The 15,240-nt window shown below is 55.9% G+C and overlaps 1 protein-coding gene across 1 annotated transcript; it reads left to right on the forward strand.

Annotated features, from left to right (window-relative positions):
• Positions 1–575: 575 nt before the first annotated feature.
• Positions 576–10,173, forward strand: LOC144954270 (sorting nexin-19-like; the record flags this gene model as incomplete). Its single annotated transcript, XM_078884803.1, has 5 exons — positions 576–698; positions 1,183–1,310; positions 3,001–3,103; positions 4,920–5,193; positions 10,026–10,173. Coding segments are annotated over 5 exons (776 nt in total), but the record flags the coding sequence as incomplete, so codon positions are not given.
• Positions 10,174–15,240: the final 5,067 nt, after the last annotated feature.

Here is a 15,240-nt window from a genome sequence, read left to right on the forward strand (position 1 = left end):
TAGAATGGTACCTGTCAAATAAGATGGTCCAAATATGTGCAGTTAAATCTTTTTTGCATGGTTAATAATTACGTAATATTATAGAATGGATGTAATAAAGTAATAAAAGAAAACATAATAAAATAATATAATATTATTTTATTGTCCTTTATTTTTATTATTTTATTAATCAAATATTATTTTAATGTTTTATTTTATTATTGTATTAATATAATATTATTTTATTGTGCTTTATTTTTATTATTTTATTATTTATAATATAATATTATTTTATTGTGATTTCTTTTTATTATTTTATTAATATTATATTATTTTAATGTTTAATTTTATTATTTTATTAATATAATATTATTTTATTGCGTTTTATTTCTATTCTATTATTTCCCTTCCACGTGACTTTACCGAAAGAACCAAGAAGGTGAATCCCTGCACTCACGAAAGAAGCTTTCAATCGAAATTCAATTAAAATTGTTTAGACTTTAACTCCCTGGTCTGCACCCGGTTCCATGTGCTGCCCCCCCCCCCCACTAACCCCCCCCCCTCCCTGCCCCCCCCCCTCCCACGTGACCCCCCAGCGGCTCTGTGGCATTGGCGAGGTGGCCGAGAGCGAGGAGGTGAGGGAGTTCCTGGCGCTCAACACGGACGCACGCATCGCGTTCGTGCGCAAGACGCCCACGCTGGTGCCACGCATCGACAAGGTGGGCACCGCACCCACCGCCCCCCCACCACCCCACCCTCCCCCCCACCACCCCCGCCCACCGACTCCTCCCACCACACACATCCCCCCCCCTCCACCGCCTCCCCCCACCACCCCCTACCACACACCTCCCCCCACCAGCACCTACCCACCTCCCCCCACCACCTCACCCCAACTCCCCCCCACCACCTCCCCCCCCTCACCTCCCCCCACCACCACCTACCCACCTCCCCCCACCACCTCACCCCAACTCCCCCCCACCACCAACTCCCTCCCCCCGCGACCTCCCACCACTTCCCCGCACCACCTTCCCCCACCACCACCTCCCACCCCCTACCAACCACCTCCCACCCCCCACCAACCACCTACCCACCCACCTACCCACCCACCACCACCACCTCCCACCAACCCCCCCCCACCACCTACCCACCACGACCACCTCCCCCCCCACACCCCCCCCCCACCACCATCCCCCCCCACTACAGATGGTGGTGAACCTGGTGGACTCGCTGAAGACGGCCTTCCCCAAGTCGGAGGGGCCCAGCCCCAGCGAGGAGGATGGCGACTGCGGCGCCACCCGCAAGGACGCTGGCGACGGGAAACTCAACCTCAAGTGAGGCCACAGCGGCGACCTCGCTGCTGCTGCTGCTGCTGTGATGGTGCTGCTGTGTGGGTTGTGACGGTGCTGCTGCTGCTGCTGTGATGGTGCTGCTATGTGGGTTGTGACGGTGCTGCTGCTGCTGCTGCTGTGATGGTGGTGCTGCTGCTGCTGTGTGGGTAGTGCTGCTGCTGCTGCTGTGATGGTGCTGCTGTGTGGGTTGTGACGGTGCTGCTGCTGCTGTGATGGTGCTGCTGTGTGGGTTGTGACGGTGCTGCTGCTGTGATGGTGCTGCTGCTGCTGCTGTGTGGGTAGTGCTGCTGCTGCTGCTGTGATGGTGCTGCTGTGTGGGTTGTGACGGTGCTGCTGCTGCTGTGATGGTGGTGCTGCTGCTGCTGTGTGGGTAGTGCTGCTGCTGCTGCTGCTGTGATGGTGCTGCTGTGTGGGTTGTGACGGTGCTGCTGCTGCTGCTGTGATGGTGCTGCTGTGTGGGTTGTGACGGTGCTGCTGCTGCTGTGATGGTGCTGCTGCTGCTGTGTGGGTAGTGCTGCTGCTGCTGCTGCTGTGATGGTGCTGCTGTGTGGGTTGTGACGGTGCTGCTGCTGCTGCTGTGATGGTGGTGCTGCTGCTGCTGTGTGGGTAGTGCTGCTGCTGCTGCTGTGATGGTGCTGCTGTGTGGGTTGTGACGGTGCTGCTGCTGCTGCTGTGATGGTGGTGCTGCTGCTGCTGTGTGGGTAGTGCTGCTGCTGCTGCTGCTGTGTGGGTAGTGCTGCTGCTGCTGTGTGGCTAGTGCTGCTGCTGCTGCTGCTGCTGTGTGGGTAGTGCTGCTGCTGCTGTGTGGGTAGTGCTGCTGCTGTGTGGGTAGTGCTGCTGCTGTGTGGGTAGTGCTGCTGCTGCTGCTGCTGGTGGTGCTGCTGCTGCTGCTGCTGCTGTGTGGGTAGTGCTGCTGCTGTGTGGGTAGTGCTGCTGCTGTGTGGGTAGTGCTGCTGCTGTGTGGGTAGTGCTGCTGCTGCTGTGATGATGCTGTGGGTGGTGTGTGTGTGTGTGTGTGCGGTGTGTGTGTGTGTGTGGTGTGTGTGGTGTGGTGTGTGTGTGTGGTGCGTGTGTGTGGTGTGTGTGGTGTGTGTGTGTGGTGTGTGTGTGGTGTGTGTGGTGTGGTGTGTGTGGTGTGTGTGTGTGGTGTGTGTGTGTGGTGTGTGTGTGTGGTGTGTGTGTGCGGTGCGTGTGTGTGTGGTGTGTGTGTGTGGTGTGTGTGTGGTGTGTGTGGTGTGTGTGTGGTGTGTGTGTGGTGTGTGTGGTGTGTGTGTGGTGTGTGTGTGTGGTGTGTGTGTGGTGTGTGTGGTGTGGTGTGTGCGGTGTGTGTGTTGTGGTGTGTGTGTGGTGTGTGTGTGGTGTGTGTGTGGTGTGTGTGTGGTGTGTGTGGTGTGTGTGTGGTGTGTGTGTGTGGTGTGTGTGTGTGTTGTGTGTGTCTGGTGTGTGTGTGCGGTGCGTATGTGCGGTGTGGGCGTGCGGAGTGTGTGTGTGTGGTGTGTGTGTGTGGTGTGTGTGTGTGGTGTGTGTGGGGTGTGTGTGGTGTGTGCGGTGCTGTGTGGGTATTGACGGTTGCGTCGCTGCTGCTGCTGCTGCTCCTGCTGCTGCTGCTGCTCCTGCTGCTGCTGCTGCTCCTGCTGCTGCTGCTGCTGCTGCTGCTGTGCCGCCCTCGCAGGTCCAAGTTGTTCCCCGCACGGAGCAAAGCGGCCGCCGTGCTGAGTGGCGACGCTGCCGAGCTGCCCGAGAAATTCTCCTACGTCTTCGACCAGGACCAGGCCGTACGACCACCACCACAACCACCACAACCACCACAACCACCACCGCCACAACCAGCCACCACCACCGCCACCACCACCACCACCGCCACCGCCAACCACCGCCACCACAACCAGCCACCACTGCCGCCACCACCACCACAACCAGCCACCACAGCCACCGCCACCACTGCCACCACAACCACAACCACCACCGCCGCCACAACCAGCCACCACCACTGCCACAACCGCCACCACCGCTACCACCGCCAACCACCACTGCCACCACCGCCACAACCACCGCCACCACCACCGACCACCATCGCCACCACCAACCACAACCACCACCGCCATCCACCATCGCCACCACCACCACCTCACCCCCCCTTGGTCCACCTCCGGCACGCCGCTTCTAGTGTGAAACGCTGCTGACAGGAGGAGGTCACCGTGACAGACCCACGTGGTGCCATGGGTTAGCTGACTGAGATGGCTGGGCAGATGCACCACCTGTGCCAGGCTAGGTGCAGGAGGTCACGGTGACAGACCCAGCAGGTGACCGACTGAGATGACCGGCAGATGCACCACCTGTGCTCCCCTACTGTGCCAGGCTAGGTGCAGGAGGTCACCGTGATAGACCCAGGTGGTGCCATGGGTTGACCGACTGAGATGGTTGGCAGATGCACCAGTTGTGTGCTCCCCACTGTGCCAGGCTAGGTGCAGGAGGAGGAGGGAGGAGAGTGGAGGGGGGGTTGCGTGTGGGGGGGATGTGTTGGGGTCTGTGGTGTGTGTGTGGGTGTTGGTGTGTGTGAGGTTGTCTGTTTGGGTGTGTGCGGTGTGTGTGTGTGTGTGTGGTGGTGTGTCTGAGGGTGTGTGTGGGTGTGTGTGTGGTGTGTGCGGTGTGTGGTGTGTGTGTGCGGTGTGTGTGTGCAGTGTGCGATGTGTACGTGCGGTGTGTGCGGCGTGGTGTGTGCGGTGTGTGTGCGGTGTGTGCGGTGTGTGTGGTGTGTGCGGTGTGTGGTGTGCGATGTGTGCGGCGTGGTGTGTGCGGTGTGTGTGGTGTGTGTGTGGTGGTGTGTCTGAGGGTGTGTGTGGGTGTGTGTGTGGTGTGTGCGGTGTGTGGTGTGTGTGTGCGGTGTGTGTGTGCAGTGTGCGATGTGTATGTGCGGTGTGTGCGGCGTGGTGTGTGCGGTGTGTGTGGTGTGTGTGTGGTGTGTGCGGTGTGTGCGGTGTGTGCGGCGTGGTGTGTGTGTTGTGTGCGGTGTGTGTGTGCAGTGTGTGATGTGTACGTGCGGTGTGTGTGTGCAGTGTGTGCGGTGTGTGTGTGGTGTGTGCGGTGTGTGTGTGCAGTGTGTGCGGTGTGTGTGTGGTGTGTGGTGTGTGTGTGCTGTGTGTGTGGTGTATGTGTGTGTGTGTGTGTGGTGTATGGTGTGGGGTGCGGTGTGTGTGGTGTATGGTGTTGTGTGCGGTGTGTTTGTGGTGTATGTGTGTGTGTGTGGTCTGTGCGGTGTATGTGCGGTGTGTGGTGTGTGTAGTGTGTGTGTGCGGTGTGTGGAGTGCGCTGTGTGCGTGCGGTGTGTGTGGTGTGGTGTGCGGTGTGTGCTGCGTGTGCGGTGTGTGTGTGGTGTTGTGTGTATGTGCGGTGTGTGGTGTGTGTAGTGTGTGTGTGCGCTGTGTGCGTGCGGTGTGTTTGGTGTGTGTGTGTGGTGTGGTGTGTGGTGTGTGCTGCGTGTGCGGTGTGTGTGTGGTGTTGTGTGTATGTGCGGTGTGTGTGTGTGTGGTCTGTGTGTCTCTGTGCGCTGCATCATCTCCGCCGTGTCCGCGTGCGCTGACTGACGAGCAGCTGCAGGAAGGCCTGTCCATCGAAGACGTCCTCCGGCAGTTCGTGGCCGGCCAGTCGGAGCTCATCGCCGGAGCCGCGGGCGACGATGACGACCCACCTCCTCCTCCACCTCCTCCACCGCCGCAACCGCCGATCGACGCCGGGACCGGCACCGGCACCGTCACCGCGGCCGTCACCACGACCGAGACGGAAGCCGCCGCGGCGGCACAAGGGGACGATGCGGAGCGACCGCGGGCCGAGCTGGCCGAGGCGAGCCTGCCGGAGAGCGAGTGCGGTGAGTGTGGTGAGTGTGGTGAGTGAGTGTGGTGAGTGTGGTGAGTGTGGTGAGTGTGGTGAGGGTGGTGAGGGTGGTGAGGGTGGTGAGTGCGGTGAGTGCGGTGAGTGAGTGTGGTGAGTGAGTGTGGTGAGTGAGTGTGGTGAGTGCGGTGAGTGTGGTGAGTGAGTGTGGAGAGAGTGCAGAGAGTGCGGTGAGTGTGAGCGATCAATGTTAATCATAATTGTTGTTGTTATGACTATGATGGTGATGCCGTAACCATATTTATATAAAAGTTAGCAGTTTCGTGCGTGTGTGTGCGTGCGTGTGTGTGTGACACACACACACAGACACACACAGACACACAGACAGACACACACACACGCGCGGACACACGCACGGACACACACGCGGACACACACGCGGACACACACGCGGACACACACACACACGCGGACACACGCGGACAGACACACAGACACACACACAACAACAACAACAACAACCGCCATTCGCCACAAAGTGGCGGTGACGTCACAATACCGATCACCGTGCTGATCGCTATTGTGCCAATGGGGCAAATGACGTCAAACTAAACGCACAAAAAGCATTCCCTAAAGCCCGCGGGGTGGGGAACGTCCAGCCCTCAGGGTCGTGCGAGGCCCACGAAATCATTTGTGTGTGGCCCTGGCAAGGCAAACGCAGGCGGGACTCGAATTTCAACAAATCTCGGAGCAAACCTGAAAAAGCAGTTGCGAGTAGCAGCAGCAGCAACATCTCATTCTTGGTTCTTTCGGTAAAGTCACGTAGAAGGGAAATAATAAAATAATAAAAATTAAACACACTCAATATACTCTAAGGATCTCAGTTTTGTGGAATCCCTCCCCGTAGAGGCGGTTACATTTCGATTGAAAGCTTTCGTGACTGCAGGGATTCATCTTCTTGGTTCTTTCGGTAAAGTCACGTAGAAGGGAAATAATAAAATAATAAAAACATAAAACAATAAAAATTCTCACGACGTTTCGACTGCAACACAAGCAATCATCATCAGGTGTGAAATCCACAGCAAGAAAATTTGAAAAAAAAAATTGAAGAAAGTGGCTTTTTTTTTTTCAAATTTTCTTGCTGTGGATTTCACACCTGATGATGATTGCTTGTGTTGCAGTCGAAACGTCGTGAGAATTTTTATTGATTTATATTTTGATTATTTTATTATTTCCCTTCTACGTGACTTTACCGAAAGAACCAAGAATACGATTTGAAGTATGTTTTTTTAATTATGTTTTATTAATATTATTTTATTATCTCCCTAAAAATAAAACATAATAAAATACAATTGTGAGAATTGTATTTTATTATGTTTTATATTTTGATTATTTTATTATTTCCCTTCTACGTGACTTTACCGAAAGAACCAAGAATACGATTTGAAGCATGTGTTTTTTATTATGTTTTATTAATATTATTTTATTATCTCCCTAAAAATAAAACATAATAAAATACAATTGTAAGAATTGTATTTTATTATGTTTTATATTTTGATTATTTTATTATTTCCCTTCTACGTGACTTTACCGAAAGAACCAAGAAGATGAATCCCTGCAGTCACGAAAGCTTTAAATCAAAAGCAGCAACATCATCAATAGCCAGTTAACATCATCACACGCCTCGCCAAAGAAAAGCAGTTCCAGCCCGTCGCATTAGGGGCGAGTTCATTAAACGTTTGACCAAATATGACTATTCTTTGGTTCTTTCGGTTAAGTCACGTCTAAAGATAAAATAATAAATTAAATAATAGCATATTATGACGTTTCGATTGCAACACAAGCAAGCTCTCTCTTTGTGCCGATACGTGCTCTCTCTCTCTCTCAGTGTGTCCTTGTGATGTCTGTCTGCTTGTATGTCTGTCTATAGTTTTCTAGTTAGATTTTTGTTGATATTTCTTTTATGCCTGACGACGATTGCTTGTGTTGCAATCGAAACGTCGTAGTATGCTAGTATTTAATTTATTGTTTTATCTTTAGACGTCACTTAACCGAAAGAACCAAAGAATAATTCCTGCAGTCACGAAAGCTCCAAAATTAAGACCAAATATAACTAATTTTGAAGTTGATAATTTTGTATGGCCCGCGAATGATGTTACAGATATCCAAATGGCCCCCACCCCTTGCCCCTAAAGAAGAAAGGCGTTCGATGGTCGATTATCTCAAAGTTGTGAGCGTCTCTCTCTCTCCCGAGTGTCACTCCTGACTCAGAATCTAATCTCGATCCAGCAGAGGGCAGCAGAGTTCGCAAGTCCGCACCACGTTTCAAGTTTCATTGATTCAAGTTCATGTATTAGGTATAGCCCTGTGAGCCATTCGGCTCTTGAATCGGGTGCAACCGCAACAAACAAAAACACATGAACAAAAAAACATCTTAAAGTGAATATGTGACTGAGTGCAAACAGAAAATCCAAGAAAAGACAGCAAAACATTGCAGAAGAAAAGCACCGTTACACACCAACGCTGTGTGCAAACAATCCCAGTGGGATGCAAGTCAAACAACAACAACAACCACAAGACAACTTAGATTAATAGACCCATAGACTACTCATAGAGACCCATAGACTACTCATAGAGACCCATAGACTACTCACGCAGAGACCCATAGACTACTCATAGAGACCCATAGACTACTCATAGAGACCCACAGACTACTCATAGAGACCCACAGACTACTCATAGAGACCCATAGACTACTCCTAGACCCAGAGACTCAATGACTCACCACACAAAAAAAAAGCACCGTTACACACCAACGTCAAACGATGACAACCGTGAGACGATTGAGCAACTCCGCACTTCCGCAAGAAACACGGCTTAACCGCAGAAGTCGCAAACGGGTTTTGATTCCTTACCCGTACCCGGCCGCACCAGGGTCACAAACGGGTACCTGTACCCGTACCCGGCCGTACCCGTACCCTACCCGTACCCGGCTGGGTACGGGTAGGGTACGGGTATCGGGTACCTGATTGCGACCTCTGGGATGAAGCCATGTTGCAGGCGCGGGTGGGTTGATTCTAGGAACTTGAATTGTGAGAAGAGACAAGACGTTGGGAAATGAGTGACAAACGGCGACTCACCAGTGACTCACGGCCTACCCGTACCCGTACCCGGCCGCACCAGGGTCGCAAACGGGTACCCGTACCCGGCCGGGTACGGGTAGCCGGGTATCGGTTAGGGTACGGGTATCGGGTACCCGGTTTCGACCTCTGCTTAACCGTGTGTTCTTTCGAAATCGCCAAAATAAATTTCGATTTGAAGCTTTCGTGACTGCAGGGATTCATCTTCTTGGTTCTTTCGGTAAAGTCACGTAGAAGGGAAATAATACAATAATATTATTTCGGTGAGATTTGTATTTTATTAGGTTTTATATTTTTATTATTTTATTACTTCCCTTTTACGTGACTTTACCGAAAGAACCAAGAGCACCAAAATGAAGCCATGAAAACAACGTAACAACGCTGATCGTAGGAACTCTCCCGGCTCGCGTTCCATTGAGCTTTGCGTGATGTTGGGGCCTGCTGAAGAGCACTTGCCCCAACAGCCTTGGGCAGGCTACACGGGGTATCTTTGTATTGTTTGCGTGCCCGTGTGTGCGTGCGTGCGTGTGCGTGCGTGCGTGTGCGTGCGTGCGTGTGCGTGCGTGTAACCGTTAGCGCTACGATCCCTGCGACACGAGTTCGATTCCCGCTCACGGCCAACACTTGGGCCTCCCTTAGGTCGACTCAGCCTAAAATGAGTACCTGGTGCGGTGTGTGAACATCGCCACTGGGGAGACAAAGGCGGCCGGGCGTGGTGCTGGCCACCCACCCCCTCGTGTGCCGTGCCGGCCTTCGTAGGTGTTACTCGCTAACAGCACTTGCCCCTACAGTCTGTGAAGGCTACACGGGGGATCTTTGTCTGTGTGGGGTCAGGATCGGCGCTCACTGGGCAATTGGGAGGCAGTCGCCCTCCAGCAGCAGCAGCAGAGGGCAGCGGAGCGACGCTCGCAAAAAACAGCGGCTACAACGCAGCGAGTTGGCACAGTAGGGGGGCACAGGTGGTGCATCTGCCAGTCATCTCAGTCGGTCAACCCATGGCACCACCTGGGTCTGTCACGTGCACCTAGCCTGGCACAGTAGGGGAGCACAGGTGGTGCATCGGCTGGTTATCTCAGTCAGTCGACCCATGGCACCACCTGGGTCTGTCCCGTGACCTCCTGCACCTAGCCTGGCACAGTAGGGGGGGGGCACAGGTGGTGTATCGGCCTGTCATCTCAGTCGGTCGACCCATGACACCACCTGGGTCTGTCCCATGCACCTAGCCTGGCACAGCAGGGGGCACAGGTGGTACATCGGCCTGTCATCTCAGTCGGTTGACCCACGGCACCACCTGGGTCTGTCACGGTGACCGCCTGCCACAATCGAACCTTCGACGCTTCACACGATAAGCCTCAACGTGCACCCAGCCTGGCACTAACGCCGTGGCGACGTCACCGCCCCTTAGTGGCGAGCGGGGGCTGTTGTCCTCGTTGTTGTTGTTGGTGTTGTTGTTGGTGTTGTTGTTGTCCTCGTTATTGTTGTTGGTGTTGTTGTCGTTGTTGTTGTTGTTGTTGTCCTCGTTGTTGTCGTTGTTGTTGTTGTTGTCCTCGTTATTGTTGTTGGTGTTGTTGTTGTCGTTGTTGTTGTTGTCCTCGTTGTTGTTGTTGTCGTTATTGTTGTTGTTGTCCTCGTTGTTGTTGTTGTAGTCCTCTGCTGCTACTCGCTAACAGCACTTGCCCCCCACAACCTGCTGAGGCTACGCGGGGGATCTTTGTCTCTGTGGCCGCAGCGGAGGGCGCGTGCCCTCTGGCGGAGCTGGCGCTGGACCTGCTGGCGGTGGCGTTTGGCGGCGCCGCCCCGTGGCTGCAGGCCGACAGCCTGCACCGCTTCCTGCACCACGTCGCCGGGAGCCTCGTGCAGAGGTCAGAGACGCGGACGTGGACGCCGCGACGTCGCCACCACCACCACCACCACCATCAACACGTCACCACCACCACCATCAACACGTCACCACCACCACCACCACCACGTGACCATCACCACCATCACCACGTCACCGTCACCACCACCACCATCAACACGTCACCACCACCACCACCACCACGTGACCATCACCACCATCACCACGTCACCGTCACCACCACCACCATCAACACGTCACCACCACCATCACCACCACATCACCACCACCATCACCATGTCACCGTCACCACCACCACCATCAACACGTCACCACCACCATCACCACCACGTGACCGTCACCACCACCACCACATCACCACCACCATCACCATGTCACCGTCACCACCACCACCATCAACACGTCACCACCACCATCACCACCACGTGACCGTCACCACCACCACCACATCACCACCACCATCACCATGTCACCGTCACCACCATCACCACCACGTGACCGTCACCACCACCACCACATCACCACCACCATCACACCACCACCACGTCACCATCACCACGTCACCATCACCACCATCACCACGTCACCGTCACCACCACCACCACCATCAACACGTCACCACCACCATCACCACCACGTGACCGTCACCACCACCACCACCACCACCACATCACCACCACCATCACCATGTCACCGTCACCACCACCACCATCAACACGTCACCACCACCATCACCACCACGTGACCGTCACCACCACCACCACATCACCACCACCATCATACCACCACCACGTCACCATCACCACGTCACCACCAGCACCACGTGACCAGCACCACCACGTCACCACCAGCACCACGTGACCAGCACCACCACGTCACCATCACCACCATCTCCACATCACCATCACCACCACCACATCATCACCACCACATCATCACCACCACCACATCACCACCACCAAATCACCACCACCACATCACCACCTCACCACCACCACCACCACCACATCACCACCACATCACCACCAGCACCACGCCACCACCACCATAACCACCATCATCACCACGGCACCATCACCACCACCATCACCACGTCACCACCACCATCACCATCACCACGTCACCACCACCATCACCATGTCACCACCACCATCACCACGTCACCACCACCACGTCACCACCACCACGTCACCATCACCACGTCACCACCACGTCATCACCACGTCACCACCACGTCACCACCAGCACCACGCCACCACCACGTCACCATCACTACGTCACCACCACGTCACCACCAGCACCACGCCACCACCACGTGGGGGGGGAGGTGGCTGGGGGGAGGGGGGGTGTCTGGGGGGAGGGGCGAGGGGCGAGGGGGAGGGGCGAGGGGGAGGGGCGCTGTGCTGGTCGCAGCGCTCCACCCAATTAATTTCGCCGCAGGCCCCGCCGTCAATTAGCCCCGACACGTGACACACGACACGCGTCACCGAACGCTAACGGTGCCGGAGAAATCAGCGTGCCTAATTGTGCATCTTTTTTTTCTTCTTCCTATTTTTACCGCGCCACTCCGCCCCACTCCGCGTCTTTGCTGAATGTCAATCCCTCTTTGTGTCGTGCTCACGTGGGCATGGCGTCTCGCGTCTCGCGTCTCGTGTGTGTGTGTGTGCGCTTGTACGCTAGCGCACACGCGTGTGCGTACGCTAGCGCACACGCGTGTACGCTGGTGCGTGCACGCTCGTGCGTGTACACTAACGCACATACGCTCACGCGTGTACACTAAGGCATGTACGCTGATGCGTGTACACTAACGCGTGTACACTAACACACGTATGCTGATTCGTGTACACTAACGCACATACGCTCATGCGTGTACGCTAATGCATGTACGCTGATGCATGTACGCTGATGCGTGTACACTAATGCATGTACGCTGATGTGTGTACACTAACGCGTGTACACTAACACACGTATGCTGATTCGTGTACACTAACGCACATACGCTCACGCGTGTACACTAAGGCATGTACGCTGATGCATGTACACTAATGCATGTACGCTGATGCGCGTACGCTGATGCGTGTACACTAACGCGCGTACGCTCATGCGTGTACACTCATGCATGTACACTAATGCATGTACGCTGATGCATGTACGCTAATGCATGTACACTAATGCATGTACACTAAAGCATGTACACTCATGCATGTACACTAAAGCATGTACACTCATGCATGTACACTAAAGCATGTACGCTGATGCGTGTACTCTAACGCACATACGCTCACGCGTGTACACTAAGGCATGTACGCTGATGGGTGTACTTTGCTCGCTTCAGCAAGAAGGGATCTCGGAGGTAGCTCTGCAGTGTCCTCTTCTGCGGGCCGTTGTGTTGACCAAGTCAGAAGTTGGGTGGGTGGGTGGGTGGCTGGGTGGGTGGGTGTGAGTGGATGGGTGGCTGCGTGGGTGGGTGGCTGGATGGGTGAGTGGATGGGTGGGTGGGTGGATGGGTGGGTGGATGGGTGGGTGGATGGGTGAGTGGATGGGTGAGTGGATGGGTGAGTGGATGGGTGGGTGGGTGGATGGGTGGGTGGATGGGTGAGTAGATGGGTGAGTGGGTGGGTGGCTGCGTGGGTGGGTGGGTGAGTGGGTGGGTGGGTGGGTGGGTGGGTGGATGGGTGGGTGGGTGGATGGGTGGGTGGGTGGATGGGTGGCTGGGTGGATGGGTGGCTGGGTGGCTGGGTGGATGGGTGGCTGGGAGGATGGGTGAGTGGGTGGGTGGATGGGTGAGTGGGTGGGTGGGTGGATGTTTGAGTGGGTGGGTGGGTGGCTGCGTGGGTAGGTGGGTGAGTGGGTGGGTGGATGGGTGGGTGGGTGAGTGGATGGGTGAGTGGATGGGTGAGTGGGTGGTTGGGTGGCTGGGTGAGTGGGTGGGTGGATGGGTGAGTGGGTGAGTGGGTGAGTGGGTGGGTGGGTGGATGTTTGAGTGTGTGGGTGGGTGGCTGCGTGGGTGAGTGGGTGAGTGGGTGAGTGGGTGGGTGGGTGGGTGGATGGGTGGGTGGGTGAGTGGGTGGCTGGGTGGGTGGCTGGCTGGGTTGCTGGGTGGCTGGCTGAGTGGGTGAGTGGATGGGTGAGTGGGTGGTTGGGTGGCTGGGTGAGTGGGTGGGTGGATGGGTGAGTGGCTGAGTGGGTGGGTGGGTGGATGTTTGAGTGGGTGGGTGGGTGGCTGCGTGGGTAGGTGGGTGAGTGGGTGGGTGGGTGGGTGGATGGGTGAGTGGATGGGTGAGTGGATGGGTGAGTGGGTGGTTGGGTGGCTGGGTGAGTGGGTGGGTGGATGGGTGAGTGGCTGAGTGGGTGGGTGGGTGGATGTTTGAGTGGGTGGGTGGGTGGCTGCGTGGGTAGGTGGGTGGATGGGTGGGTGGGTGAGTGGATGGGTGAGTGGATGGGTGAGTGGATGGGTGAGTGGGTGGTTGGGTGGCTGGGTGAGTGGGTGGGTGGATGGGTGAGTGGCTGAGTGGGTGGGTGGGTGGGTGGATGTTTGAGTGGGTGGGTGGGTGGCTGCGTGGGTAGGTGGGTGAGTGGGTGGGTGGGTGGGTGGGTGGGTGGGTGGCTGGGTGGGTGGCTGGCTGGGTTGCTGGGGTGGCTGGCTGAGTGGGTGAGTGGGTGGGTGGGTGAGTGGGTGGTTGAGTGGGTGGGTGGGTGCCTGGGTGGCTGTTTGTACGGGCGTGTGGGCGTGCGGGCGGGCGGGTGAGTGGGGTAAAGTGGAGGGTCAAGGTTAAGTCCGTTCCCGTCTGCTAATGGGGGGGGGGGGGGAGTGGAGAACGACTTTCCTCTCCGATGCCTTTGGCCGACCTTCAATTTCTCACCGCACCACTCCACTGCACAATCAGCACCGCACTCTCCTACGCCGGAGACTCGCTCAGAGGTTAAATGTTAAGGGGGGGAGGGGGGGGGTGTTGGGGGGGGGGGCTCTCAGATTTAAAAGCCCGTTGTCCCACTTAGAGGTAGGCGGGAAATGTAGCATTGATTCGTTTAATTTTATTTGTGTGGTTTTTTTTTGTTTGAACGTTCACGATTATTATTTTTTTTCCCCCCCTATTATTTATCAGCCTCTCCAATGGCGTCGGTTTGGAGGGTGGGAGGGGGGTTGGGGCGGTGGGGGTTGGGGGGGTAGGGGGGGTTGTGGGGGGTGGCGGTTGTGGCGGTTGGAGCGGTGGGGGTTGTAGGGGGTAGGGGTAGGGGGGGTGAGGGTAGGGGGGGGTGGGGGTAGGGGGGTGGGAGTAGAGGGGGGTGGGGGTAGGGGGGGGTATGGGGGGTGGTGGTAGGGGGGTTGTGGGGGTAGGGGGGGGTGGGGGTTGGGTGGGTGGTTGGTTGGTTTGGTGGGTGGTTGGGTGGGTGGGTGGTTGGGTGGGTGGTTGGTTGGTTTGGTGGGTGGTTGGGTGGGTGGGTGGTTGGGGTTTGGGTGATTGGTTTGGTGGATGGTTGGGTGGGTGGGTGGTTGGTTTGGTGGGTGGTTGGGTGTTTGGGGTGGTTGGTTTGGTGGGTGGTTGGGTGGGTGGGTGGGTGGTTGGGTGGGTGGGTGGGTGGTTGGGTGGGTGGGTGGGTGGTTGGGTGGGTGGGTGGTTGGGTGGGTGGGTGGTTGGGTGGGTGGGTGGGTGGTTGGGTGGGTGGGTGGTTGGTTTGGTGGGTGGTTGGGTGTTTTTGGTGGTTGGTTTGGTGGGTGGTTGGGTGGGTGGGTGGTTGGGTGGGTGGGTGGGTGGTTGGGTGGGTGGGTGGTTGGGTGTTTGGGTGGTTGGTTTGGTGGGTGGTTGGGTGGGTGGGTAGTTGGTTTGGTGGGTGGTTGGGTGTTTTGGTGGTTGGTTTGGTGGGTGGTTGGGTGGTTGGGTGGGTGGTTGGGTGTTTGGGTGGTTGGTTTGGTGGGTGGTTGGTTTGGTGGGTGGGTGGTTGGGTGGGTGGTTGTCCTCTCTCTCTCTCACTCACCCACCCACCCACCTCACTCATTCACTCACTCATTCACTCACTCATTCACTCACTCACTCACTCACCCATCTCACTCACTCATTCAAATACTCTGCTGGTGCGAATG

Source organism: Lampetra fluviatilis, unplaced genomic scaffold (genome assembly GCF_964198595.1).
Source record: "Lampetra fluviatilis unplaced genomic scaffold, kcLamFluv1.1 SCAFFOLD_1396, whole genome shotgun sequence".
Lineage (NCBI taxonomy): Eukaryota > Metazoa > Chordata > Hyperoartia > Petromyzontiformes > Petromyzontidae > Lampetra > Lampetra fluviatilis.